The sequence below is a fragment of the Drosophila subobscura genome, chromosome U (assembly GCF_008121235.1).
Source record: "Drosophila subobscura isolate 14011-0131.10 chromosome U, UCBerk_Dsub_1.0, whole genome shotgun sequence".
NCBI classification, from domain to species: domain Eukaryota; kingdom Metazoa; phylum Arthropoda; class Insecta; order Diptera; family Drosophilidae; genus Drosophila; species Drosophila subobscura.
Genome location: NC_048534.1, coordinates 19024816 through 19051722, shown reverse-complemented (window position 1 = coordinate 19051722; position 26907 = coordinate 19024816). Strand labels below are relative to the sequence as shown.

Below are 26907 nucleotides of genomic sequence, written 5' to 3'. Positions count from 1 at the left end.
AACAAGCTGCCACAAACTGTTGATGGAACAGGCAGCAGCTCAGCAGCATGAAGACTCCACTGTAGTCAAGATTCTCTGCACTCGTACGTGTCGTGTGCTCAGAGGGTTTATTGACTGAAAGTGTGTGTCTGTGTGCGGCAAATGCAAACTTCGAACACGACAGAGAGACCGAGCGACACGACGGCGTTGATTTTGCGCTTGAGAATTTAATGAACCACAAAATAACACGAAATTCGTTTAAACCCATTGCTGGTCCTACCCAAATGTGCCATTTGCTACTCTGATCAGATTTCGTTTGCCTAATCCCTGGAATGCCAAAGGCTTGGCTTGCCCAAAAAGAATACTCGGCGTTGCCCAGAGAGATACCCAGAGATATATGCAGAGCCATCCAAAGATAGAAATTCATGTCCAGCTCTGTCATCAGTTGTTTGGTTGTAGCTGTGCGAAGGAAGCAACGAAAATAAGTGCTAACTGGAACAGAGATCAAATAACCCAACGGCAGCCCCCAAACCCAAGCCCACACACACACAGAGTGTAGAGTTCAAATGCCAAAACATTTTCTGGTGAACATTTCGTGAATGGACATGGCAGTGGACAGGCTCTCCATTTGTGTGCGTGTCTCTATCTCTCTGCTTCTGTATTTGATTTGCGGTTGTGCATCCATTTCACTGCAAATGAAGCAAACGAGCCGTGCGGTCATTAGATGTCCAGCCCCCACCGCCACCACACTGCTTGGACTGCTTGGACTGCTTGCTGCTCAGGCCCGTAAATATTGTCCGCACATTAAAGCGTTGAGTACTAAATTCTGCTCAATTGCCTGCCCGCCGTAACATCATTAATGTGCCACTGCTGGCGGAAATTTTAATTAGAGCGGACATGCGGGGGCGGCACCAAAGGTGAGAGCTCAAATGCATGCGACAAAGTTTACGCCCAAGGTGCGCCGCAGCGCGCTTCATTTAAGTTTTTAGGGCAAAACACAACTTGACACGCGTGCCCCCAAGTTGCCTGCCTGCCTGCCTGCCTGCTTGCCGCTTGCCTCTTGTGGCGTATGCGTAATCTGTATTGTTTGCCCCTAAGCATCAGGCATCAGGCAGCGTGCAGCTGCAACGCGATGACTTGATAAATATTTCCATTGGCGGCAACATCATCAACAACTTGCACCAACAACAGGAAGAAAAACAACCTGGCAGCAGCGGCGGCGGCATGCCAGGCTCCTGCTCCTGCTCCTGCTCTTTGTTCTTGGCAAAAATAAGTTTTAATTAGACGTCACTGCAGCGCCAAAAGTTTGCTCACTGCGGCTCAAGCGGCGTATGCGTGATGTCAGCGGGGGATGGGACTCCCCGCGCGCCCTTTCGGCTCATCTCTGACTCGCGAGTCGCGAGAGAGCGCGAACTTTAATCAGAACTTGTGTTTCCTTTGCAATTATGCGACAAGAAGTCAGACAGAACAAACGACAGACAGGCAGACACTTCAGCGTGCCGCGTGCCGTTTGCTGCTGCCTCTTGCCGTGCCACATGCCGCCGCCTATCACCTGTAATTAAGCGCAGCGAACAGTTTTAAGCTGGCAGATGCAATGCATCATTAATGCACAAACTCGCTCGTACAGCCTGCCACATGCCACACACACAGAATGGCCTGCCCGGCCCGAATGTGCGTGTCCTCAACGCCACGAATGGGCTATGATGGGGTTGTCGGCAATGGGGGGGAAATGGAGAAAAAATATGCCAGCTAATAGCTCCTTTTATGCGCCACCACTTCATGGCTGCTGTGCTCCGCTTTTTGGCTACACTCCGCTCTGGTTCTTGGCTCCTTGGCTGTGCCCTCACGTAGGCGGCATAAAATTGTGCTCGGCTGTGGCTGGTGGCTCCCGGAACGTTTGCCGTGATTATTATGCGAAGGGTCGAAGCGGCGGCGGTACTCGTAATTTCATTAAAATTTTATTAGCTCAATATGAGGCTCAGGTTCGCGTAGGACTCCAAAGTGTGTGTGTGTGTGTGTGTGTGTGTGTGTGTGTGTGTGTGGGGAAAGGGCAGGGCAGGGCCGTGCCCAGTCTCAGGTTTTGATTTGAGCAAATGAAATTATCACCTATGCCAGGGCCATGAACATAAAACCAGCAAACCAGCCAGAGAGCCAGCCAGCCAGAGCCTCTTACTTTTAAGTACTTTAACAGTCGAGGAGGAGTTGAGCAGCCGGAGGTGGTGGTGGAGGCAGAGGGAGAGGGAGAGCCCGACAGCTACCGACTGACTACTGGGCCTGCAGCCTGACTTTCACAGCTGATAAGTCATTCAATTTTCTCATGACCATTGCCACAATTTTACCATTTTCATTATTCCTTTTAATTTTACATTTTGCTATTAATTTTCAAGCTCAAAGGTTGTGCGGGAGCTGGAGCTGGAGCGGGAAGGGCGAAACGCATATCACAGCCATATCACAAAAGCCGCAAAAGCCTTGCCATTGGCTTTGGTTAAGCCGAGACACACACACACACACACACAGGTGCATGTGTGTTGGGCCGGCCGTGTGTGTGCCCTTTATGTTTTCTTGATTGAGTTTCACCTTTTGCATATGAAATTCAATTTAATCAGGCAGCAACATGGCCTGACTGGCACACACACAGTGACACACGAACACTGATACACACACACTGATACACACACACTGACACACTGATAATGCAAGGCAATAATAATGAAGTCCTTTTGTTGTTCAACATTTTCAACAACAACACAAATATGCTTTTGCTTTCGCTGTCGCTTTTTCGGCACACGCAACAACCGGCAATTGGTTCTGTCTCTCTCACACTCTCTGTGTGTGTGTGTGTGTGTGTGTGTGTGTGTGTGTGTGTGGGGCCAACCTCAATAATGTTTTCACTTGGAAATCAATAAATACAAATAACATATATTTGATGAAGGCAAACGAAAGGCAGGAGCAGGCGCAGCAGTGGCCTCGGGATGCGGGCTAAAAAGCAGCGCCCGACCCAGCGCCACAGCCAGCGCCACATTGCCCGAGTGCCAGGCTCTCTCTTGACAGCCATAAACTGGCAAATTGTATGCAAATAAAACACAAAACAAACGCAAACGCAATGCCGCAAGACAAGCCACGGAACAGCCCCTGCCCCTCGTCGCGGCAAACCCCAAAGTGGAAAACCAACAAACGGCTGAAGCGATAGAAATGCTAATGCTGCTGCTGCCACTGCTGCAACACTGTGGCAGCCACCATAAAACACAGGCAAAGCCAATTCGCAGAAGAACAATGAGTGTGGGGGAGCGGACAAACTTTTTATTAACTCTTTGGCTGACAATGACCGCTGCGCTCGGGCTCGGGCTGCTCGAGCTGCTCGTTTGAGATTTTGTTATATTGTCATTGGTCCTTTTGCGGCAATTGGCAGAAACTTAAGGCCAAGAAAAAGGCAAGACACAACGAAAGCAAAGTCCAAGTCCAAGTACAAGTCGAGGACTTTGTGGCACAACAACTTGTTGTCGTTGACAGTTGGTCAAATGCAAATCCATTGACTTCGAGCAAAAGTTTTGCTGATGATCAAAGTCAGGGCAGGACAAGCAGCAGAAATAGGCAGAGGACAAGGACCATTTCAGGGATTTTTTGTCACAGTTTATTCGCAACTTTCGGCTGAGAATTGTGTCTGGGGTTCGGTTTCTCTTTCTCCCTGTCCGTCAGCTTGTTGTTTTCCTCATTTTGCGACTGGCCAACTGATGGACAATAAGGCCGAAAACAATTGTATTGATTTAGGCCCCAGATTGCTTCGCTCCACTCTGCCTCATCCCTGCCTTGCTCTGGCTCTGGCTCTGCCTCTCGACATATGTTACACATGCCGCAAGCTCGGTCTTGCCACAGCGCCGAGGGGGTTTCGTATGTATTTGGTGGAAGCCTCCACTCGACTCTCGACTCGTCTGGGCTAAGGGGCTTCCACTTCCACTCTAATGTGCACCAGCAAAGGGGGCTGAGGTGGGGCAAGGTCTGGTCTGTTCTGTTCTGTCTGCACGAATTTAATCGCATTTAGCTCATTTAGCGGCAAATTGAATTTGCCATACCCCGCCACACCTCTCCCGGGCGCTGAATAGGCCCCGCCGAAAATGAGAAATTCAATTAAAATCATATTTTTACAGGCTATCGGCTCTCGGTTCGCCTTTAAACAGATTTCAGCTACAATTTCGTCACTTTAATGCCGCAAAAAGCAAACAGAAAGCGACACCAGAAACGAAAACGAAACGAAAACCCAAAATCGAAGCGCACAAAGGCAGAGGGGGAGGTGGAGGCAGCGGCAAAAGCAGCTTCTGCCTGGCAAAATAAATAAGCAAAAATAATTGAGCTGCTGCTGCTGCTGGTGCTGGTGCCATCAACGCATCATCCCATCAGCCATCCCATGGCTCAAATCGCACCAATTCGAGCCTCAGTCATCGGCAGCAAAGGACACGAGATAATCGCCACGAAAGCTGCCACAACATTTCGGGGCTTCTGCTATTTTTTCTCCCACCAATTTCGGAGCTGCTTCTATTTGCTCTGCCACAAATTTCGGACTCCTGCTATTTTTTCCTCGCTCTTGGAAACATTTTTGCCGCTCGACCAAGCTCGGTTTGTCCCTGATTAGCTTTGCTGGGAGAGTCCGAGAGTCCGAGAGTGTCCTGGCGGGCATTGGCAGCGTAATTCCGGAGGCCAAAGTCGTTGGCCAAAGCCTTTGCTCAGACTTTCCTCAGTCTTTGCTTCTTGTGGTGATAATTAGGCCTGAGGCAAAGGCGAAACCTCAATGTTCTAGCACAGACTCAAAGATGATTTATGATGCATGCCCCGTGCCCCCTGCTGGAGTTCATGGCGCGTTAATTTATTACATGCTGCCCCCGAAGGGGATTGCTGGATTGGATTTGCAGTCTTGTACCGAGCTGGCCGTTGCCCGAGCTGCCACTTCTAATGCCTGCAAATCGTTTAATTATGTGAGTTTTAGCCAGCAATCCCAGCACTCTCCCTCTGTCGCTTTTCCTTTGAGCTACGGACTCCCCCGTTGAATATTTTGCGACAAACGGCAACTGCTGAATGCCATGGCTGGGGTGCTGGTGGCCCATGCGGTTGCAGCACAAAGTCGTCTTCATTCACTCTGCTGCTGCTGCTGCTGATGTTCGGCGAAGCGGCCACTTCGAGTGCACTGAAGTGTGTTTGGCAGTGGCAGGGGGCAATGGCAGGGGCAGGGCCTGGCAGTTCCCATTGCAGCTGCTGGCCAGCGAAATGATCAATTGATTTGCATTCCCCGCATCGCCAGGCAGCAGACGCTTAAAGCCAGCACTGGCAGCAGCAGGAGGAGCAGCAACAGCAGCAGGACTGGACTCTGGGCTTAACCCTTAACCCCATGTGGGCCCAAGGGCAGTGGGCAACCAAAACTTAGAGCAGCAAATGTGGGCAGTGATTTTGTGTGGCTTAGATTTTAGAGATCGTTCGAGCATGAGGCAGAGAGCTTCAGCAAAGAAGGAATAATTCAAATAAAATCTACCTGAGTGTGGAGCTGCTTTATCGACATGCCAAGAGCTGCCCTTGACCCATGACCAGTCGAAGAACTTCCCGCAATTGCAGCTGTAATCTTACCGATACCGAACAGAGTGGCCTGCCCCAACCTTCAAGCTACTTTCCTGCTGTAATAATTTCTTTTTGATTGTCCATAAACATCGTTGAGTGAAGTACTTTGCTTTGGGGTTTTTCGATCAGCGACCTACGTGGGTTAAGCCGAGTGGCAAGTGCCTGACTGCCACACACACAGACTCTGCAACGTGCTGCTGCCATGTGGCAAGCAAAACAGCTCGCTGGGGAACTGTAAATCACGTCGAGCGCAGAGCGCAAATTGGTTAGTGAAACACATAAACCAAGCGGCGCACATTCATCAGGGAGGGGGGGAGGATGGTGAGCAAAGGAGCATAGAGCGGGGCAGATGGAGAGGCAGGGACTGCCACACACACACACATGAGTTGGCAGACTAAACTCGCGCTTTTGAAAAATGAAAAGCACACACACACACATACAGCGAGAGAAAGAACTACTCACACACACATGGAGAAATTGTGAAAGTTTCAGCGTAGTAAATGTAATCTCTGAAGCAGGAAGAAGGCAAGAGGAGAGCTCGTGTCTGTGTCTCCGTAGCATTGGCATAGAAATCATATTATCCTTAGGTGGAATTAGTTGTTACACTCGTTCCAGCAGCCCCAACTCCAACCCCCCTGCAGGTTCCATCCGCTGCCAGGAAGTGCTTCTGCCCCTGCCCCTGCTTGAGCCGACTCTTTTGCCTTTAACTTATTTACTTGCTGCACAAATTGAAAGAAAAAACACATCCTGCAGCATGTCCCCACATCTCGCTTCCCCAGCTAAGCAGCAGAATGGCAGCAAATGAAATTTTCCCATGGCCGCTCGCACCGATCGAACAGAGAGAAATTGCAAAAAATAATCATAAATATTGCATGCGACTTGCAGCACGGCGCACGATGCAGCTCTTTGCCTGCCGCCGCTGCTTTTTTTGCCGATTGAGCGGCACAAAATGTAAGTGCAGCGGCGGGGAGGAGGAGATGCGGCTCCACGCTTAAGTAAACGCCGCGTGGGCTGCACAAAAGCTAAGCCCCAAAATGCGCACAAGCCGCTTCGTGTCATTCGCAGTAGGTAAGGCAGGGTAGTAGGTAAAGCAGGGGGATGGCAGATAAAGCATGGAAAGCTGGTAAAGCAGGCTGGTGGCGGGTAAAGCAGGAGCACGAGGGGGAAGCAGTGCGGTGCCAAGTGAAAATGAGGAGCCATTGCTGCCATATTTACACGGCACTCCATTTCTATGGCCACAGCCACAAGGATGGAAATGAGGATGAGGATGAGAGAATGTGCCGCTGGCAGGGAATATTCTAAAAAGCTTCGTGTGAAAATAATTTCACGCCGGAAAACAAGGTTAAAGAAGGTGTTATAGCCCCCCCTTCCCCACTGCATAACCAAACGCTTAAAGCGTTTTCAGCACATTTAAGGTAGAAAAGTTGCTCCATCATCAGCATCAGCAGCAGCTCGATATTCCTCTATCTCTTTATCCGCTAGCCAGACTCTCTTTTCTCACTCTGTTCTCTTCGCCCTTTTACATGGTGAAAATTAAAAGTTAAATGCGCAAAGTCAATAAAAAAGACAGCGATACTAACAAATGGAGAATGCAAGAATGGATGGCAAATGGATGGAAAATAGCAAAGTGGGAAATGCAAGGCGCAAGTGGTGGAAGTGGGGAAGTGGTGGAAGGGGGAACTGTGGCAGTTGAGAAATCCTTTAATGCCCTTCGTATTTGCATGGCAAGTGGAGCAGCACCCACCGCCCTGGGTGCAGACAATGGCGTCACTTCCTACCCACCAACATTTTTTGTGTGTCTTTTGTGCGGCAATTGCGACGCCAACTGTTTGCCGAGAGATAAAAAGTTGGTGGGGGCAGGGGGCGAAGAGTGCGCGACAAACGCCGACTAATAAAATGCACTTGCAGCAGGAGGCAGGAGTAGGTAGGAGAGTGCCCGAAGCAGGCGTAGGAGCTGGTGGAGCAGGGAGCCGAGAGGCGGGAACTGGCAGCAGTTTGAATCGTTTACTTTTTGTCTTTGACGGCTGAGTGGCTGCGTTTGCTTTACTAATTGATGCACTAGGCACAGAGCAGCGCCTTGTATGCCTTTCAATTACCAGGACTCACAATCCAATCCAAGGCTCAGGCTCAGGCTCAGGCACCTCCGCCCAGCCCACCCCACTCCCTGCCACAGTTTGAGACTCTTTGTCACAGTGTCCGCCTCACCCAAATGTGCATGAACGAAGCTGTCCGCTTATCAATGCGGCTGATTAAACTGTCAATGCCGAAGGGGGAGGCATGACTGAGAGGCATTCAATTCGAGAGTGCAGCAAATAAGTAGGATAAATGAATGGATGCTCTGAGAGAGCTCTGGCTGGGGCAGTGGCAGTGGCAAAACCAAAAATCAATCGAGGCGAAAATATGCAAAGCGTTTTTTAATTAAATTTTGAAGATCTTGCCCGATGGGCCCAGTGCTAAGCTCGGATGAAAATTAAATAGAGAAAAGGCATTCAGGCATGGATTATAGAGCCAGTAGGCAGGGCAAGCAGTGCAGGAGGGCAGGCAGGAGGACAAGCAGTGCAGGAGGGCAGGCAGGAGGACAAGCAGTGCAGGAGGGCAGGAGAATGTGCAGCCAGAGAACGAACAAGCGAACGAACGAACGGGGGGAAGGCATTCCACAATTGTTGAGATTTTGTTTGTATTATTTTTTTAATTGCCATTGCAGCCTCCAACAGCCAGCAACCAGCTCCCAACACTCATTAAAGCGATAAATTCTACAATGCAAATGAAATTTGCAATTTCATTTTAATTTCCAGCTACCACACAAGAGGGACATGGCTCAAGGGAGGGGTAGTGCGGCGGTAGAGTAAAAAATGGGAAATTAGTTTTGAACATTTTTCGCACTTGCAAACATTATGTCCGACCATTGCAGAGTCGCTCTGAATGGACACACAGGACAATAGCAGGGTACATTAGAGAAGAGGGTAAGGATATGCTAATTAAACACACAAAAGTTGAACTAAGGCACAGTTCTGTAGTCTGTAAAAATATATATATAAGACTCATTCATTTTGCAGCAAAGACCAACAGCTTTCCATCTCATTCTCTGCATTTTCTCGCTGTCTTCATCGATCATCGAATTGGTTGAAATTTTTACTCAGAAGTTTTTTTATGTACATGATAAAACTAGGCGACAAACTGCCAATTTTTGAATGCATTTTGCATGAGACAAAAATAACTTTGTAGAACTGAATAAGTGGATTAACGCCTCATACTTAAAACTTTAAATTTTCACACAAAAAATATATTTTTTGTCCCACTTTAACTCACCTTCTCGCTGCATGTACCTTTCGCAAAAGGGACTCGGACCAGCTGGAGTTTGCAGTGGAAGGAGTTCTGTTGTTGGGCCGCAGCAAACATTGGGCCATAGCCACTTGCTTTTAGCACTAATTAGTCAATTTATGTTCAATTTGCTAATTTGGCGATGCTGTGCTGTAACTGTGGATGCAGGATGCAGGATGCATTGAGCATGCACAGAACATATGCCTACATATCCTGCAAACTGGCCGCAGGCGCATGATTAATATTTAATTGCATTATCCAGAGTGCAATCCAAATTTCTATCTCTCTCGCCCACTCGGAGTCTGTGTGTTTACATTAGACCATGGCAAATTAAATTAACATTTATATATTGGTCCTTCGACCAGTGAGGGAGAGGGAGAGGGACAGAGACTCATAAATTGCATCCGCTGGCTGCCCTGATGGGTTTACCACCAGCCGGAATTCAATCAGCCAGCCAGCCCAGAACTGGGAATCGAATGGAATAGTTTCCATTAGCTAGAAAAACCCCCACAACCATACAAATAGACAAACATAAATATCAACAGAAAGCAGAAAGCAGAAACTGAAAGCGGGGGCAGTCAGAGACCTCCCCCCCTCGGAGCCATTGAAAACATATCAAGCAGCAGCTGCGGCATCGATGACGCAGATGAAAAGCAGCAAATAAAATGAATGACAGTCAGAAGAAGTCTGCGGACGCCGTTTATCTGCGGGGTCTTTCCAAATTACACCTGACGTTTATTTGAACTGCGCAACGTCACACCAGCAGCAGCTGTTCTCCGAGCAAAAGATTTCTCGTGCTGGCCAAAGGTAAGGTATAAAAGAGCTCCACTGGCAATGAAATTGATCACAGTCTCACTTACACTTTGAACTTGAAAACAACACAGAAAACAACACTGAATATGCGTTTCTACATCTTGATTGTGCTCTTTGCCTTGGTTGCTGTGGCAGCTGCTCAGGGCAGGCGTCACCAGAGAGGACAGGGACAGGGACAGGGACGGGCACTGGGCAGACCACAAGGCAGACCGCAGGGTCCAGCGCAACAGGGCGGAGGACGACGACCACAATGGGGTCTGCCACCAAATGGCACTCGGCCATGCAATGGCAACAGCACAACGACTGAGGCCAGCAGCAGCACTGAAGCGGGAAGCAGCAGCACCACTGAAGCCAGCAGCACCACTGAAGCCAGCACCACTGAGCCTGCCTCTTCCTAGGAAGTTACTCCTCGAAGCCTCTTCCTGGGTGGTTCCTCCTCGCAGCCAATCTAAAAGCCATTTTTGGGCTGACTTCAAAGCCCCTCCAACATGATATTAATAAAAGTTTTTCTTGCAAGAAGTGAATCTTCGTCACATTTTCCATCCTTTTTGTGCCACGACAGATTTCGCACAAGACACTTGCATTATGTAGTCTGTGCCGTGATGGATGGCAGGGAGACTCGCCAGAGTGGGAGTGTGGCAAGTGTGGCAAGTGTAGGACTCCAGGGACTGGGTTTATTCGGAAAGGAAATCGAAATGTAACTTGTTCTGCTGCTGCTGCTGCAAGGCCGCCACGCGGCTGACAGCCAGCGGCCATGAGCGAGGGAGAATCATCGTTCGTTTTGTGCCAGTGACACCCAATGGAGGGGAAGGAGCAGCAGTTGGAGCAGCATCAGCAGTCGGCAGGCACGTACTGCACAAGAGCAAAATCAAAATCCCGTGTAAAAAGCAAATCCCGGCCCCGGCTGCTCCACAGGCTCTTTAAGCCGCATCAAAGGATGGTGCAGTGCCAGCGATTTTTATAGTTCCACATCCACAGCCACAGCCACATGCGAGCTCTTGCCTTTATCCAGCTCTTTGCTGGCTGCAATTATGTCACACGAAAGGATGCAGGATGGGGCACATAAAAAACAAGCTAAACACTTTATTTATGCACTCCCGCCTCGTCGTTTGTCTTGAAAGTTTTCGCATTAAGCGAACAGAGTTTTTCGCCCCAAACTATGTGCAATGAAAATGAGTTTTCAACCAACAACCAACAGCCACTTGCAGCGGCTGGGTAGAGGCTGCCAAAGGTCGGCAACAGTTGGCTTGCTCCAGCCTTGCTCATGGAAAAGGATGCTCGAAATTCCTCGAATTCTCGAGGGCAGATTTGCTGCCTGCCGACAAGAGTTCAGGCTTATCCCAAACGGAACGCTGTCATTGCCATTGCCATGAAACTGTCCGCTGGATTCGGGACTTTAAGCGCCTTAAGAGCCAGTCATTGATGTTGTTGGGCCTTTAATATCTCTGAGGCAGAAATAGATCAAAAGTCAGGCCCAAACACAAGCAACTACTGGACAGGGCACAACGGACAACGGACAGTGCACAACGGACAGCGGACAGCGGACACCCGATGGGTCCATGGGTGGCACATTTTTATTGGTCATTAGTGCGAGCCTCTATCGGCATTCGTAAGCATTTACACATCGTTAAACTTTCATTTCCGGCAAATTAAGCGCATTTTATGTACCTTCTGGACGGGCACCCAAGCACCCAGCCCAGCCCTCGCTCTGCTGTAGGTCGGGGTCTTACCCATTCGTTGGCGGTGTCAGCAAAACGCTTGCCCCACATCTGGATGACCACAACAAACAGCTCGATGGACAGCTCTGTGTGTGTGTGGTGTGTGTCCTGCTGTGTGGATTGTGACCCTCGAAGCCTCATATCCTGGCTCTTGGGCATATTTAATGGAGAGGCAACGCCTACGGGCGTTTCCTTTGTGTTTGTTTGCCTTTCAATCGAAAGTCAATAGCAAGGACTTCTTGCCTTCTGCCCGGGTTGGGGGTCTATAAAAGCGTAGACCAAACCGCTGTCCAGCGACCGTTCATCATGTCATTCTGGGCCGTCAGTCGCGGCTTGTCGCCACCGTCAAAGGTGGCGCCCATGCTGAATCCGAATCAGCGGCAGTTCCTCGAGGATGAGATGCGCTACCGCGAGAAGCTGAAGCTCATGGCACGCGGCGATGCCATGGATGAGGTTTATGTGCGCAAAGAGGAGACGGTGGACGATCCGCTGGAGCTGGACAGGCACGATTCGTTCTATCAGACCACCAAGAGTCTGCTGGTGCTGTTCCAGATCATGGGCGTGATGCCCATCCACCGCAATCCACCAGTGAAGAATCTGCCCAGGACGGGCTACTCCTGGGGCTCCAAGCAGGTCATGTGGGCCATTTTCATCTACAGCTGCCAGACGACGGTGGTGGTGCTGGTGCTGCGGGAGCGTGTCAAGAAATTCGTCACCAGCCCGGACAAACGCTTCGACGAGGCCATCTACAATGTGATCTTCATCAGTTTGCTGTTCACGAACTTTCTGCTGCCGGTGGCCAGCTGGCGGCATGGGCCCCAGGTGGCCATTTTCAAGAATATGTGGACCAACTATCAGTACAAGTTCTTCAAGACAACGGGCAGCCCGATTGTGTTCCCCAATCTGTATCCGCTGACCTGGTCGCTGTGCATCTTCTCGTGGGTGCTCAGCATTGCCATCAATCTCTCGCAGTACTTCCTGCAGCCGGACTTTCGGCTGTGGTACACCTTCGCCTACTATCCCATCATTGCGATGCTGAACTGCTTCTGCAGCCTGTGGTACATCAACTGCAATGCCTTTGGCACCGCCAGTCGCGCGCTCTCCGACGCACTGCAGACGACCATTCGGGGCGAGAAGCCCGCCCAGAAGCTGACGGAATATCGCCATTTGTGGGTGGATCTCAGTCACATGATGCAGCAGCTGGGACGTGCCTACTCGAACATGTACGGCATGTACTGCCTCGTCATCTTCTTCACCACGATCATCGCCACCTACGGCAGCATCAGCGAGATCCTCGACCATGGCGCCACCTACAAGGAGGTGGGCCTCTTCGTCATCGTCTTCTACTGCATGGGTCTGCTGTACATCATCTGCAATGAGGCGCACTACGCCTCGCGCAAGGTCGGGCTGGACTTTCAGACCAAGTTGCTCAACATCAATCTGACATCGGTGGACGCGGCCACACAGAAGGAGGTCGAGATGCTGCTGGTGGCCATCAACAAGAATCCGCCCATCATGAATCTCGACGGCTATGCGAACATCAATCGGGAGCTCATCACCACCAACATCACATTTATGGCCACGTATCTGGTGGTGCTGCTGCAGTTCAAGATCACCGAGCAGCGGCGCACACAATCGCAGGCTGCATAGAGATCTCCCAGCAAAAACTTACTTTTAAGCAGCAAATAAACGAAAAATGGCACTGAAGCGTGGGAAACAGAATTGAGTGGGTTTGAGTACTTCCATGTGGTTCGCGGTTGCTGGGAAAATCTAGTAGGCCATTCGATTTGCCGTCTAAAAAGTTTTGACACAATTCAAAAAATTCTAACTCTGATTTTAGCTGTAATCAGTATTTTGTGGTGTTCGTTGGAAGGCGATTTATTGGAACACTACTCGGGCAACAAAGCTATCGAAATGCACATCCCACTGGTAAGTCTCCAAATAAAATATGACATTCTATTACTAGTGTTCGTTCGGCAAACAACTCGTTTTTGAGTTCAAAATTTTCAGTAACTTTTTTATAATATTCCACACAAAACTGAAGTACCTGGTCAATGCGGACTCATCTCTGCGACCAACCAATTTCGCAGTAGCGATGAAATATCAAAAAAAAAAATAAAATAAAATATGAGGCAGATCGCTAATGCAAAGTGCCTCCTTTCGGTGTTCTCCCTTAGTTGATGAATCTGTGGCTGAAGCCGCGCCAGCCGAGCAATTGCCAGGCGAGGAAGTGCAGAGAAAGTGCAGAGAAAGTGCCAATTTCGAGGTGCATTTTCAATTTTTAATTTGAGCGAACACCGATTGAAGTTCAGACAACGAGCAGCCTGGACCATCTTGAGCCAATCGATGGAAGCCCCATGCGGATCGGGACAGCCTAGTGCGCCAGGAGGAGAGCAACACCGGCACATTGGGTGCAGCACAATGACTCGATCGAGTGTTCAAAGGGTTTGCCTTTGAAGAAGCCCGTCCAGCCGCTGTCACATTTGCAACAACAAAATTCGCGACATATGAACGCAGATAAACTAACACTAACATAACCACAGAAGGTGCAACAAAAACAAACCAAAAAGCTAGATTCAGAAAACTAGCCAAAATATACATAAAAGCTGTAAATGAACACCCGAAAAATACATGTTATGGATTTAGAGATTTTATTGTAATTTAAAGCTAAATTTAAAGCTAAAAGCTATAAGACAAATGCATCGCTGTGGGTCCCTTGCGTCTAGTGCTATCTCTGTCTTTCCTTCAGCTGTAAAGAGAACGAGAGATGTAAACAGAAAGAAAAGAATTGCGGTACACATTATGCGTCGTTGCTCAGTTCTTTGCTTGCATAGTGATGGCAAGAAGTTGCGATTAATCGGAACCGCTCATTATATTTTTGCGCTTTTCAGCACATTTGCGTAGTTTCGTGACTATCGGCTCAAACTATCATCACTAACGACAAACAAAACAAAGCGCGTAGAAATAATGATTGAGGAAGAAGCGAAATAATTACTTAAAATGCACAAAGCAACATTGCGGCTTTGTCGAGGAGAATTTGTGGATCCCTGGTGGCCATGGAGTACACGAGCAGATCTTTGAGGCGATCTCTTGCCAAATATTTGTATTGTCACTCAAATTATTTGATTTCTATTCTAAATTCTCAGTTTTTTGTATGGAAAATGTGCCATCGACGCAAGCAGGACTACAGCTGCAACACCTACCTGGGCATCCAGCTGGGCACGCAGCGTTGCAGGGCCGTGATTTTGGATGCGCAAATGAAGGTCACGTTTGAGGCCAAAATCAACTACGACGTGGATCTGCCAGAGTTCAAGACCTCGGGGGGCGTCCTCACCGATGCGAAGCCCGGCGAGAGTCTCGCCAATCCCGTCATGTGGGTCAAGGCGTTGGACATGCTGCTGAACTGCCTCAGCGGGCAGGGCGCGGATCTGCACTCGGTGGTGGCCATCGGGGGAGCGGGCCAGCAGCATGGCTGCGTCTTCTGGTCGGACATTGGACTGCGGCGTTTGTGCAATCTCAATCCGATACTGCGGCTCCACGAGCAGCTCAACGCTGCCGCCTTCGAGCTGACGCGCACGCCCATCTGGATGGACGGATCGGCGCGCACGCAGGCCTTCGAGATGGAGCAGGAGCTAGGCGGCCCTGTTGAACTGGCAGCCATCACGGGCTCACGTGCCTATGCACGGTTCACGGGGCCACAGATACGCAAGGTCTACCAGCAGTGCCCCGAGCACTACGAGCGCACGCCGCGGATATCGCTGGTGAGCAGCTTCCTCTCCTCGCTGCTGGTGGGCGGCGTGGCCTCCATTGAGTTTTGCGACGGTTCGGGCATGAATCTGCTGGACATCAACCGCCGCAAGTGGTCCGAGAAGTGCCTGGAGGCGTGTGCGCCCGGCCTGGGCCGTCGCTTGATGCAGCCCATCGCCTCGACGCGTCTGCAGGGCCGTGTGGCCGACTACTACGTGAAGCGCTGGAACTTCCGGCCCGACTGCATGGTGCTGCCGGCCATTGGCATCGCCCATTCACGATACGTGGGCATGCTGCTGGAGAAGGATGTGCTGGTGCTCTCGCTGGACATCAGCGACACCATGCTGGTGCATCTGGGCGAAGAGTGTCACAAACTGGACGAGGGCCACGTGCTGTGTCACCCCACCATTCCCAACGAGTACCTCGCGCTGCTGTGCTTTCGCAACGGTTCGGATGCGCGGCAGGACTTGTGCGACGAGCTGGTCGACGGCGACTGGGAACGCTTCAATGCGATGCTCGACTCCACGCCCATGGGCAACGGCGGCAACGTGGCGCTGCACTTCATCGAGAGAGAGCTCATACCCCAGGCCAAGGGCACGCTGCGTTGGGAATCGCGCCTGAATGCCAGATCCCAAGAGGCGCTGCTCGGCATCGAGGAGTTCGACCATCCAGAGACGGAGGCGCGCGCTCTGATCGAGGGCCAGATGATGCATCATCGCGCCATAGCGCAGGATTTGGGCTTCCAGTTCGGGCCCAAGACCATGATCGTGATGGCGGGCGCTGACTCGAATAATCGCAGCATTCTGCAGATCGTGGCCGATGTCTTCAATGCCCCCGTCTACGAGAAGCTTGGCCCCGGACCGTGCCTCCTGGGCTGCGCCTATCGCGCCCGTTACGCCTTCTACGAGCACCGCGAGGCCAGCTGCAGCTGTCGCCGCTGCCGCAGGAGCCGTCCGACCAAGCAGAGCTTTGGCGAGTTCTTCCGGCAGCTGCCCAGGGATCTGCGGCTCGTGGCCCAGCCCCAGCCCGGCTGTGAGGCCATCTACGCGCCGCTCATCGTGCGCTGCATGAACATGTGCCAGCTGCTGGCGGCCAGCACCAGCATACACGACAGTCGCATAGTCATGGAGACGTGACAAGAGTCCGACCACTACCAACTAAACTTTTAATGGCAAACATCAACAGAGTGTGGCTTAAGCTAGAAGTCGGCATCCCAGCCGGAGAGCTCGTCCGGCGGCTCGTTGGGATCGCAGGGAAAACGATCGAAGTAGCGCACATCCGTGGCATGGGCAATGGGCCGCACAAAGGGCGGTATGAGCAGCTGGCTGGCCAGCCCATCCCAGTCAAAGCCAAGGAACCATCTGCAGGAGCGAACATTAGCTTAAAGTTGAAGGAACTTGGCAGTAACTTTCGCCACTCACTTGTGCTTCTTGATGTCCTGTATGCCGCCCGTTTGGTAGCCCAAGCGCTCCGAGGGCACATCGCGGCAGAGGCGCTTAATGAGCTGCACGGCCCAGCGGGAGATGTGCTTCGGGAAGTCAATCATGTCAATGCCCTTGAGAATGAGATTGTACGTCTGCATGGGATCCGAGGCGCTAAACGGAGGACTGCAAAGCGCAGGAGAACCCAAAGATAAGCCACAAAATAAACTTTAAACAAACTTCCAGCCAAAACTCACGTTCCATTCAGCAGCTCGTGGATGAGTATGCCCAGCGCCCAGTAGTCCACGGCACGATCGTGGCCCTTGTTGAGGATAATCTCGGGCGCCACGTACTCGGGCGTGCCGCAGAATGTCCACGTCTTGGCACTGGTGCCAATGTGCTTGGCAAAGCCAAAGTCCACCAGCTTCACGTAGCCGCGCTCGTCCAGCATTAGGTTCTCGGGCTTCAGATCGCGATAGATGATGCCGCGCGCGTGCAGATACTCGAACGCCTGCAGCACACAGCCAATGATGAACTGCGCGGCATTGTCCTCGAACGAGCCGCGATCGCGCAGCATGGTCCAGATCTCACCGCCCATGCACGCTTCCAGCAGCATGTAGACATACTTCTCGTCGCGGAAGGTGCGGTGCAGCCGGCAGATGAAGGGACAGTGGGAGCTGAGCATGATGTGGCGCTCGCTGAAGATGTGCTCCTCCTGCTTGGTGTCCACAATGTGCCGCTTCTTCAGGCACTTCAACGCGAACGTGTCCACGCGGCCCTGATGGTGCGCCTTCACCAGCTCCACGCGTCCAAAGCCACCAATGCCCAGTGTGCTGACCACCTCGAGATCCGTGAGTCGCAGATCGGGAAACTCCTGCTGCTGCGCCTGTGCGCCGAGCGCCGCCTCATCGCTGTGGGCGGCCGCCTTCATGGCAAGCATGCGGCTCTCGTCGCCATAGTCCTTCTCCTTCAGCTCACACAGATCCCCGATCAGCCGCTTGAACGAGTCACGGTCCAGCGAGAGGCACTCGACGCCCGGCGACAGCGCGATGATATTCGCCGTTCGCTTGTCCTCGTTGATGAGCGCCTGTTCCCCGAAGTAATCGCCGCGGGCGAGTGTCCTCAGTTCCGTCTCCTCCAGCGCATTGGGCGTCAGCTTTTGGGTCACGCGCACATTGCCCTGCGAGATGAGAAAGAAACTGTCGCCGGCGGTGCCCTGGCGTATGATGTACGTGCCGGCGGCATAGAACTCCAGCTCGAGGACGTCGGCGATCTTGGCCAGCAGCTCATCGCTGAGATTCCGCAGCAGCGGCACCGAGCGCAGGAAATTGACGCTGTTCTCGATCCGCTGCAGGCCCGTGCGCATCATAATCTGCTGGAAGACGCGCCGATCCAGCACCCACACGCGAGATTCGCTCAGCACGCGGATGGAGGCGGTGCGCGTGCAGTTGTAGAGTATCGCCAGCTCCCCAAAGGCCTTGCCCGGCCCCATCTTGTCCAGCACTTTGCCATTCTGCATCACCGCAAACTCCCCTTCAGCCGAGACGTACAGATGGGCACCCACCTCGCCCTCGCGTATGACAAACTCGCCCGCGGCTATGCTCTTGGAGTACATGGAATCCACCAGCTCGCGCACCTGCGAGGCGTCGATGTTCTTGAGGAAATCATTGTCCATGATGGCATCCTTGATCTGCTGCTTGGCGCTGCAAGAAAAGGGAGTGCAGGATTGAGTGGCGCTCGGAAATGAGGGAGAATCTGTGACTCACCTGAAATCCTTTTCGTATTTGGGTATTGGTGCGCTGTAGGACTGCTGCATGGACTGCACGCAGCTCTCGGCGGAGACGCCCTGCTTCTTGATGGCCGCTGGCGCGGGCTTCGGGCGCAGCTCAGGCGCAGCAGCCGCTCCTGTACCTCCCGCTTCTGTGTCTGTAGCTGGACCTAGAGACAGCGCCTCCATGGCAAACTCTGGATTGCTGGGCAGCACCATGCCGCAGGAGGTGCACAAATGTGCATTCACATGGCTGCTGCTCACCTCGCCACACTGCTCCGGCAGCGAGTAGAGCTTTGTCTTCGTGGGTGACTGCTGCTGTCGCTCGCTTCGGGTGACATTCAGATGGTTGGTGGTCTGCTGGAGCACGCTCTGCAGGCGACAAATTGGAAAGCGTTTGACTAATCAATTACCAGTCCCAGTCTCAAGCCAATTGAGTGGCCCAATCAATGCCCGGAATCAACGCGTGATGCTGCCCCTACCCCCAATTAGGCAGCGGAGTGGCTGTGTGGCATTCACGTGCTACGAATCAATGGAACAAATGGGCCGCCGACAGGCAGGGCGCCATAAATGACAACTGAAATGCTGGCATGGGGGAAGCGTTTCCATCTGTGCCACAAGTGGGTGCGTGATGTTGCTTTGGACTGGGGTTCGGCTGCGTGTTTGTTGTCCTTATCATAGTCCGCAAATAGAATGCAAAAAACCTGAAATCAGTGACCCAAAAAAGAACCTAGCGCGCATAGATAAAAGCCCAAGTCCGAGGCGCCGCTGGGCCAGGTTCCACCGCTCCTTCTCTCTGTCTCTCTCGGGGCGCAAGGGCAAACAAGATAAGCCGCATTGGCATTGGCCTGTGGCTGTGCCTCCACCACCTCCACCTCCACTCCTCCTCCTGGCATTGTTTTCCAAATTATTTGCATAGAAATTAGCATTTCAAAACGCTCTTCGCTACAAGCGCTCGATTCTCTTTTTGTGTGTTGTTTTTCGAGCTGTGCGCGTGCTGCCCTCCGTCTGTGTAGGCATTTGTTTGCCCAAAGCAAAGCCCAAAGATCTGATCTGCTGGCACTGAGTTGGATGCTGCTCGGATGGGTGGTGATCCGGCAATTAGCGGCGCAGCTCGAGAGACGCAAGATATCCGAGAGAGCGCAGCGAAAGAGTCTCAATTTGATTCAATTCTCTTTTGGCTTTTGTTGTGACTTGAGCGATGAGATTTGTTGTGTGGAATCAAAGTCAAGTCGTGTTCCCCCTCTACGAAAGATCTCGCCCAGAAGTGCTAATCACTTGGCTCAATAAATCTGCTTTACAATTCAAATAGAGATTCAAGCGGGCAGCGGAAGAGAGATGAGAATCAAGCGATATTCAAGTACAAATTTAAGTAGATGGAAACCGAGTGTACATATCTATCTACCCCGCTTTTGGGTTGCTTATGTGGTGGGGTAGGGCCATGGGTTCTATCTGATATCTCGGCAGACTACTGTTGCTGCTGCTGCTGCTGTTGCTGCTCCTCTGCCTTCTGTAGTATCTCCGCCTCCTATCAAAGATAACAACAATGTGCGACGCAATTGATAGGGGAGGGTGAAGCGTAGTGTATTTGCAGATACTTTTGTATCTCTGCGCATTCGAAATTAGTCCGAAAAAAACACAGCGAGAGACCAGCACAATTGTTTGTCGCTGTGCAACCACACCACACCACAGCCTGGCCGTAGCCCTTTCCCCCGTCTGCCTTATCAGAGCAAACACAGCGCCAGCAAAGGCCAAACAAAAACGCGATGCCAAATACAGCAGACAGACAACGATGGATGATGACTGAATGACTCTCTGCTACGCTGCCTCTCGCTCACCTTCAGCTTGTGTATTTCCCGGTGCAGCTTGACCAGCTCGCTCTCCCGATTCCGCACCATCTCCTTGAGCGCCATCACATCCTGGTGCAGAGTCTGCACGATGGCCTCGCGCTCTCGATCATCCATCGGCCGGGCCATGGGTCAGCAGCAGCAGCAATTAAACGGCGGCAAAAGGTTAGTCAGAGGTCTGTGTGAGGGTGCTGCTATGGGGTATCCCATTCAGACGGCGGCTAACGTTGATGATTCCGTGCCGCGTACTGTGTGGCGTTCCGTACCGTACCGTTCAGTGGTTCGACGCGCTTTGAATCGTTTTTTTCGCTTTCGGCCAGCGACTGGCGATCAACGCGGCGTATGCGTGATTTTACGATTGAAGAGAACGAGCAAAGAGAGTGAGAGAGCGATCCCAGAGCGCGAGAGTGGAAAGGGTTGCGTCTTAGATATTAATTTAATTTGTGTTTCGGTCAGAGGCTGCTCTGCTTGCCCGCTGTCTACGATAACGGTTAAGCAGTGCGCCATCAAGTGTGCACTGCTTTGCCTTGCTGGTCACTGCTTTATTTTGCTCTTAATCTACCTGCATCTTGGCCAAAGCAGTACGCGATCGTGCAGGCACTGCTTTACCCACACCCCTTGAACCACAGCGACATACACACAAAAGCCGCTCGTAATTTGATGATGACAGCTAACGCGACATTCACGCAGCACAGCGCTGAGCTTGGGAAAATTAAAATGGGCCAAAATGGACAGCAGCCAGCAGCCAGCTAGCCAGCAGAAAGCGAAAAACGAAAGCTAAAACGGGGTAAGCGATGGTGCCGCGTCTGGCCACAAAGATTTTTGTGGTCTTGTGTTCTTCTCTGGTTTTTTTGCTTTGCCCTGGACGAGCGCATAAAACCCGTGTGGATGGCATAAAGTTGCCTTTACTGGCCATAATAGAATTATAGTGCCAAAGCCACTGGTCGAGCAGCGAGCGCTGCTGTCTGCTAAAAGCTGGCAAAAATAAAACACCAACCAGCATGCAGCGCACGACGGGAAGGACACCAAGGACGCCAAGGACTCTGATTTCGCTGAAGGCAATGGCATTGGCAGAGTCAGAGTCAGTGGCAGAAAGGAAAGCCCCGCAGTGGCATCACCGGCTTCCGCTTGTCGGTGGCCCACATTTAATGGTGAAGCCAAGGAGCCAGCCGTGTGCACCGCGACAGAGATGTAGCTGTGTGTGTGTCTGTGTGTGTTTGTGTGGCCCTGGGAAAGTGTGTGCGTGCGTGCGGCAAAAAATGCGAGAACGATTCACGCGGGGCGACGTGACCAACCAACCAACTGCCGCCCTTCCAGAGAGACAGACAGACGCGGAGCCGTCGAAAGCAGAAGAAGGATTAGCTGGGACAACACGCGGCATATGCGCAATGATGCAGCAAATGATCTATTAAAGCGCCAAACCCCCCCAGCAAGGCTTAGCGCGTGGAGTGGCAGTGGATGATAAATTAATGTCAGACAGTGAGTTGAGGTGAGGCGAGGCCAGGAGCAGCAGCGACGCTCAAAACTTTGACAAGCGCCGGAAATTATCTGCAGCGACCACCAACCTGGAAGAGAGATTCTTCCTCTCGAATGACCCGCCGCGCTCGCCTGGGATGCAGCCACAAACCACAGGGCAAAGAGCAGAGTGAGCAGAGGAAAGGGAATGGGGAAGAGCAGAGTGAGAGGTGAAGGCAAGGTGTGTTTACTAAAAGGTGACGCTTCACCAATATCTCTATCTCTATCCCTCTCTAGCGCTTGTCTCTCTGAGAGTCGAGAGAGCGTGGGGAATTAGTGCTTGGACCTCACCACAGCGGAGAAAGTCACCTTATAGTAAATTTACCTTGGGTGGAGGTATTGGGAAGAGCGGAGGAGAGGTTTGGGAGGAACTGAGCACAGGCAGCAGCAGAGTTAGAGGTGGAGCGACTTAGGAGGCCATGAGTGTAACGTCAATCCGTCAAAGACAACTTAATTAATGGACGCTAATTTTGGGCTGGGGTAAAAGTTTGTCGCGCATTAAATGCACAAATTGCGAGATGCTCAGAAAGTCAAGTTTACGAGCAAAGCGAGGAAGAGCAATTAAAATAAAGGAAACTACAACCAGCAGAAGTCACAGTTTGATGGTCACAAGTGCACGGAGCCAATCACTCAGTCCGAGAAAAGACAATCAGGCTAACAGGATTTGTGGGCTGCCAATATTTGCATAATAAATATCGCATGTCACAGAATTTCACAGCGGTGATTACAGATGCCAGGAGCTTGGAGCTTCCGTGCCTTCTGCATTCCTTGCTGCTCTCTCTCTCCCTCTCCCTCTCTCTCCGTCTGTCAAAGGCAATGCCAGAAGTGTCACGGCATTCAGGCAGGGCAGGGGGGGTCGTAAAAAAGGCAGAGCAAACGGGGAGGCTAACAGTGGAACAATAGAGGATAAAGCCCGGGACAAATGTGCATAAAAAGGAAGGAACAAATCAAGTGGCAATCTAGGGTTATGAGCCAACGAGTTCCCCCCCCCCACAAGCTCACATATGAACACCATCTGTATGTAAATGGGGAAGGCTTTAGCAGGGGATTTGTGTCTGTGGGAATAGTAGATAGTCCTCGTATCAACGTGTCAACATAGAACAAAAAATAACAGAAAGGAGCGGGACTAATACACAACAGAAACGAAACCTGAACAGACGCAATTTTCGAGGGAAATTCAAAGACAAAGCCACAAAAGGCTGCCAGCCGCGGGGGCTATTGGCTGTTACTTTCAAATCCAGGGTAATGCCCCTGCCATTCATTTCCGTTGTGATTTGTGAGGACACACGGCTCTCTGGGGGCCTCTCGCTCTCTCGTATCTTATCATCTTATCAACACAACATAACATTTCGTTCGTGTAGTTATTCAATTAAAATGGAGCCTCGGCCCAAACACATTCGTCGCCTTATTCCATGCCATGCCGTTCCATTCCATGCCGTTCCGTTCCGTGCAAAAGTGTACGCTGGGGATTAATTCGAGGACATTGAACAACGTGCCAGGTGGATACGCCCTGCCCTGCCATTATCCTTCCGATTTTGGCTTTGACCAGAGCTTGACCCCCGGACCCCATCATCACCTGGCTAAAGGCTCTGCCTCACTCCACCATTGCACATTCATTTTCGGTGCTTTTGTTGGTTTCTGCTCGCTGCTCTCTCAGCGCTCTCGTATCTCTGTTATTGCCTTTGTGCTGTTACCCTGTAAATCGTGGCTGCTGTGGGGCATATAAGTACTCACAGTGTGCCAGTGCTTCCTCCTTCGCTTAGAGGTACTCCCAAGTCGACTACTTGTGCTTGCCCCTTGTTCTATTTGTGCTTCGTTTTTTGTCTGCTTTTATCCCCGAGAAAGATAAATGTAACATGTTTGCTTTGGCACAACAAAAAAGCAACACACACCCCACACCACTCTATAACCCTCCTGCTAACAGACAATGCATCATGTCCATGTGGCAGCGAAATTATTCCACTGCCCTTTCCGTTCCAGCTGGCTAATATTTGCGGCTGATTTCCGTGGCCAAGTCTCTGCCCCATCAGTTAGGCACTCTTTGGAGCACTCTTCATACCTGTCACACATGTATCTCCCGAGGCTGTAATACTCTCCGAACCCAACAGCAACTTTTTTTTGAATCTTTTTCACTTTTCCTCGCAGTCTCTCTTTTTTGGTCGTAATAAAAAGTGCTTGAAGGAAATGTTTTCCAAGATGCAATCTGCCATGGCCACGCCTTGTGCTCCAGAGCGTTTTCCTTCTATGTTTTTTCCCCACTGGATGCACTCGATGTCCAGGGAAGGAGCTCTCAGAGTACACTCCTTTGAGGAGAGGGCATAACGATTCTGTGGAAGACTTTTTGAGTGCATTTATTTATGCCCACAAGCGACTCGCTTCGGCGGAGTGGCTTCCATGATCGAGTAATCAGAATGGAATACAATCGAAAGCACTTCAGAGGAAATGCCACAGAAATCTTGCCCATTCTCCAGTGTATTCCAAGCTTCGACTATCGCAGGCACCACTTTTCTTTATGTTGCAGATAAATTTAGATTTTGCGAGTGTCTGAAAGGGGGGGATGAATGGGTTTTGGGGCAAGAAGTTGATGATGCTGTGAGATGGCTCTGTGCGCCGCCTGCCGCTTGCCGCCGCCTGTGCGTGTTTCTGAAGTTTTGCAAATTGCAAGCACACACACACACACACACACACACACACACACATACACACATATTCAACGGCGGACAATGATAGATTAGCCGAGGAGTGAGTCCCGCATCTCTCTCGGACGCTCTTTTGGCCAAGGCAAAACTTCAATTGGCAGTGCCCCAACATTTCTTACAACAAAATTAAACTGTAATTGAAAAAGTCAATTAAAAAGTTTCACATTTTGTTCTCAATGAACGCAGCTCAGTGCCTGCATCCTGCCTCCCTCCCCGCCCACAAAATGATATTTGCAGCAGAACTTAACGCCTGCGGGCATGCAAAGGAGAATGGAAAAAAAAGAGGAAACCAAAGCGAAAGCCGAAAAACTTTTGCCCTTTCATGCCCCATCTTATCGGAGGGGGCTCAGTGCCGAGTCGAGTAGCCAAGTGTCAATTAGCGTACAGTTTGCCAGAGTCCACAGTGTCCACTGCTGTCTCTCTCTCGGTCACAGTTCCTCCTCAACCATTCTGTGACAATCTGTGAGAGGCACAAAAGGAAACAATACCTGTCCATTCACAGCGCACTCTGCGGGGGAACACTGAGAACTGCACAAAACGATAATTGAGAAAATGCCGATCAAAGTGCAGGGCAGATAGTTGGAGGGAAGTTGCGGCAGAAACAGAAGCAAAACTCAAGCATCGATTGAGAGTCCAAATTTGTTGCTCAAATTATGGCAAACAAATTTGCAGCCTCAGTCCTCGTTAGAAACTTTTCTAGTGGCAATCAAATGCTTGCATTAATTAGCAAGAAAATTGAGTAAAATAAATCTTTTCCATTGCAAATTGCATTTTAAGAATTAAAAGTTAAAAGCAAGAAATTATTCCACCATGGCAGCAATAAGCATAACTAATTAATAGCTCTTAAAAATAATCAGCAGATAAAAATTAAAATCCCAAATGCAAACAAACTTCTCCACAACTTAAAATGAACTCTAAAATTCCACTCGCACATGTGTAATTGTTGGAGTACGAGTGTTTGTGCTGTAAGCCAGCTGCAAGCGTCCTTTATGCATAGGCATTGGTCCTGAAATTCAATTGACAGCTCCCAAAAAAGAACAAGAAAAGCCCCACACATGCGTATTGGTAAGCTCTGTGCCTATTTATGGGCATTGCAGACACATCCCAGATTAGTTTTTTGCAAAATTCATAAATGAATTCAAACGAATTTGAACGGGAAATGCTATAGGGGCCGCCAGTACCCGAAAAACACGTGTCGGACGCAGCACGAGTGAACACGGAACTTGAAACAAAAATACAATGAAATGGAAATATTTAGGCAGTAATTGGGGAAATTGTTTTTCCCTCCCTTCGTGGCCACAACGACTGGCAAATGCTCTGCCAAATGGAAACATTTATCTGCAGCAAAAACACGTCCATTAGAGCCGGAGACAAAGATGGATTTGTGTCCGACAGGAAGTGTACCCTGCTGCTGCTGCTGCTGTCAGCTCCACTGCCACTCTCTCTCTCTCTCTCTCTCTCTCTCTCTCTCTCTCTCGTCCTCTCTCTCTCTCTCTCTGCTGCTGCTGCTGGTCAGGCTGTGTGGGTGCGCAGCGGGGCGGCCTTTTATTTAAAAATGCAACAAGCAGTGTCGAACAAAGTTTTTTGTCGGTTTCTGCCTTTTTGTTTCTGCTGTGTGAGTGGAGCGCAAATCGATGGAAGCAAACAAAAAGCGTTTCCCCGGACCCAAAAGGAGAAGGGGGACGGGGGACGGGGGACGTGGTTGTGAAGGCAGCCAAAAATGCCAAACAAATTGATTGGAATCGAAAACGAGAACGAAACGTAAACGAAAACGATTCAAATGATTGACTGACCGACTGACTGACTGATGGTCTGATGTTCGCTCTGCTGGCCAGCTGATGGACGATGGACGACACAAAAATATGATGGCTTATGCTGAGAGGTGCCGTTATGGTGCAGTGGGTTGGGACAGTAAGAAGAGTGTGCCATGAGACCTGGCTTTGATTGCATAAGTTGCACAAGAGCCACCACGGCTTGTAGTTCTCAAAAAGGCTCTTCCACCTGCAAAAAAGACTCTGAGCGGGAAAATTGGAAAACATTTTAGCCTGGACTTTAATTTGATTGCCGTTCTCATGAATGCCATTTGCCGTTCGCTTTTTTGATGAATGCAATTACGCAACGAATGCATCGCAAGCATCGCAAGCAACGAGCTGCAATGCAAATTTGTGTGTGTGTGCCGCACGGCGATTGTTGTTTTTCTGATATCCTCGGACTGCTGCTAAAAACTGAGGGTGTATTTGTGCAAACGCCTTTGGAGTACAGCAATTTATTCCTGAATTTATTTGCTTTATTAAAACAGCCGCTCGAAGAGAGGCGCTGTTAACACCCCAAGCTAACAGCCGCCCTGAACAACAGCCTATTACCGCTCTCCGTTAACAGCCAGTGACACCTCCCGACTACAGCTTACTTTTAGACGTCTCTGGCAACGGCACTCTGCACCTTTGCAAATCGAAGGGCAATAGCAATGTTAACACCACA

The 26907-nt window shown here is 50.7% G+C and overlaps 3 protein-coding genes across 4 annotated transcripts; 2 read left to right on the top strand and 1 right to left on the bottom strand.

Moving 5' to 3' along the window:
- The first annotated feature begins 11743 nt into the window (after nucleotides 1-11743).
- LOC117900618 (gustatory and odorant receptor 21a) lies at nucleotides 11744-13042 on the top strand. The gene is given in 2 exon segments (XM_034811045.1): nucleotides 11744-12890; nucleotides 12892-13042. Coding segments are annotated over 2 exon segments (1158 nt in total). The 5' UTR covers nucleotides 11744-11792; the 3' UTR covers nucleotides 12952-13042.
- Nucleotides 13043-14556: 1514 nt separating this feature from the next.
- LOC117900971 (xylulose kinase) lies at nucleotides 14557-16338 on the top strand. Its single transcript, XM_034811555.1, has one exon. The coding sequence runs from the start codon at nucleotides 14594-14596 to the stop codon at nucleotides 16313-16315; it is 1722 nt and encodes a 573-aa protein (XP_034667446.1). The 5' UTR covers nucleotides 14557-14593; the 3' UTR covers nucleotides 16316-16338.
- Nucleotides 16339-25853, bottom strand: LOC117900970 (cGMP-dependent protein kinase, isozyme 1). Of its 2 annotated transcripts, none has more exons than XM_034811553.1 (5): nucleotides 25835-25853; nucleotides 18367-18624; nucleotides 16858-18303; nucleotides 16601-16786; nucleotides 16339-16540 (listed from the first exon to the last, which is right to left on the bottom strand). In XM_034811553.1, exons 2-5 carry the CDS (start codon nucleotides 18585-18587, stop codon nucleotides 16378-16380), a joined length of 2016 nt encoding a protein of 671 aa, XP_034667444.1. In that variant the 5' UTR covers nucleotides 18588-18624; nucleotides 25835-25853; the 3' UTR covers nucleotides 16339-16377. The 2 variants fall into 2 exon arrangements, with proteins under 2 accessions (XP_034667444.1, XP_034667443.1); XM_034811552.1 differs by lacking the exon at nucleotides 25835-25853 and adding an exon at nucleotides 20207-20501 and having other exon boundaries at nucleotides 18367-18740.
- Nucleotides 25854-26907: the final 1054 nt, after the last annotated feature.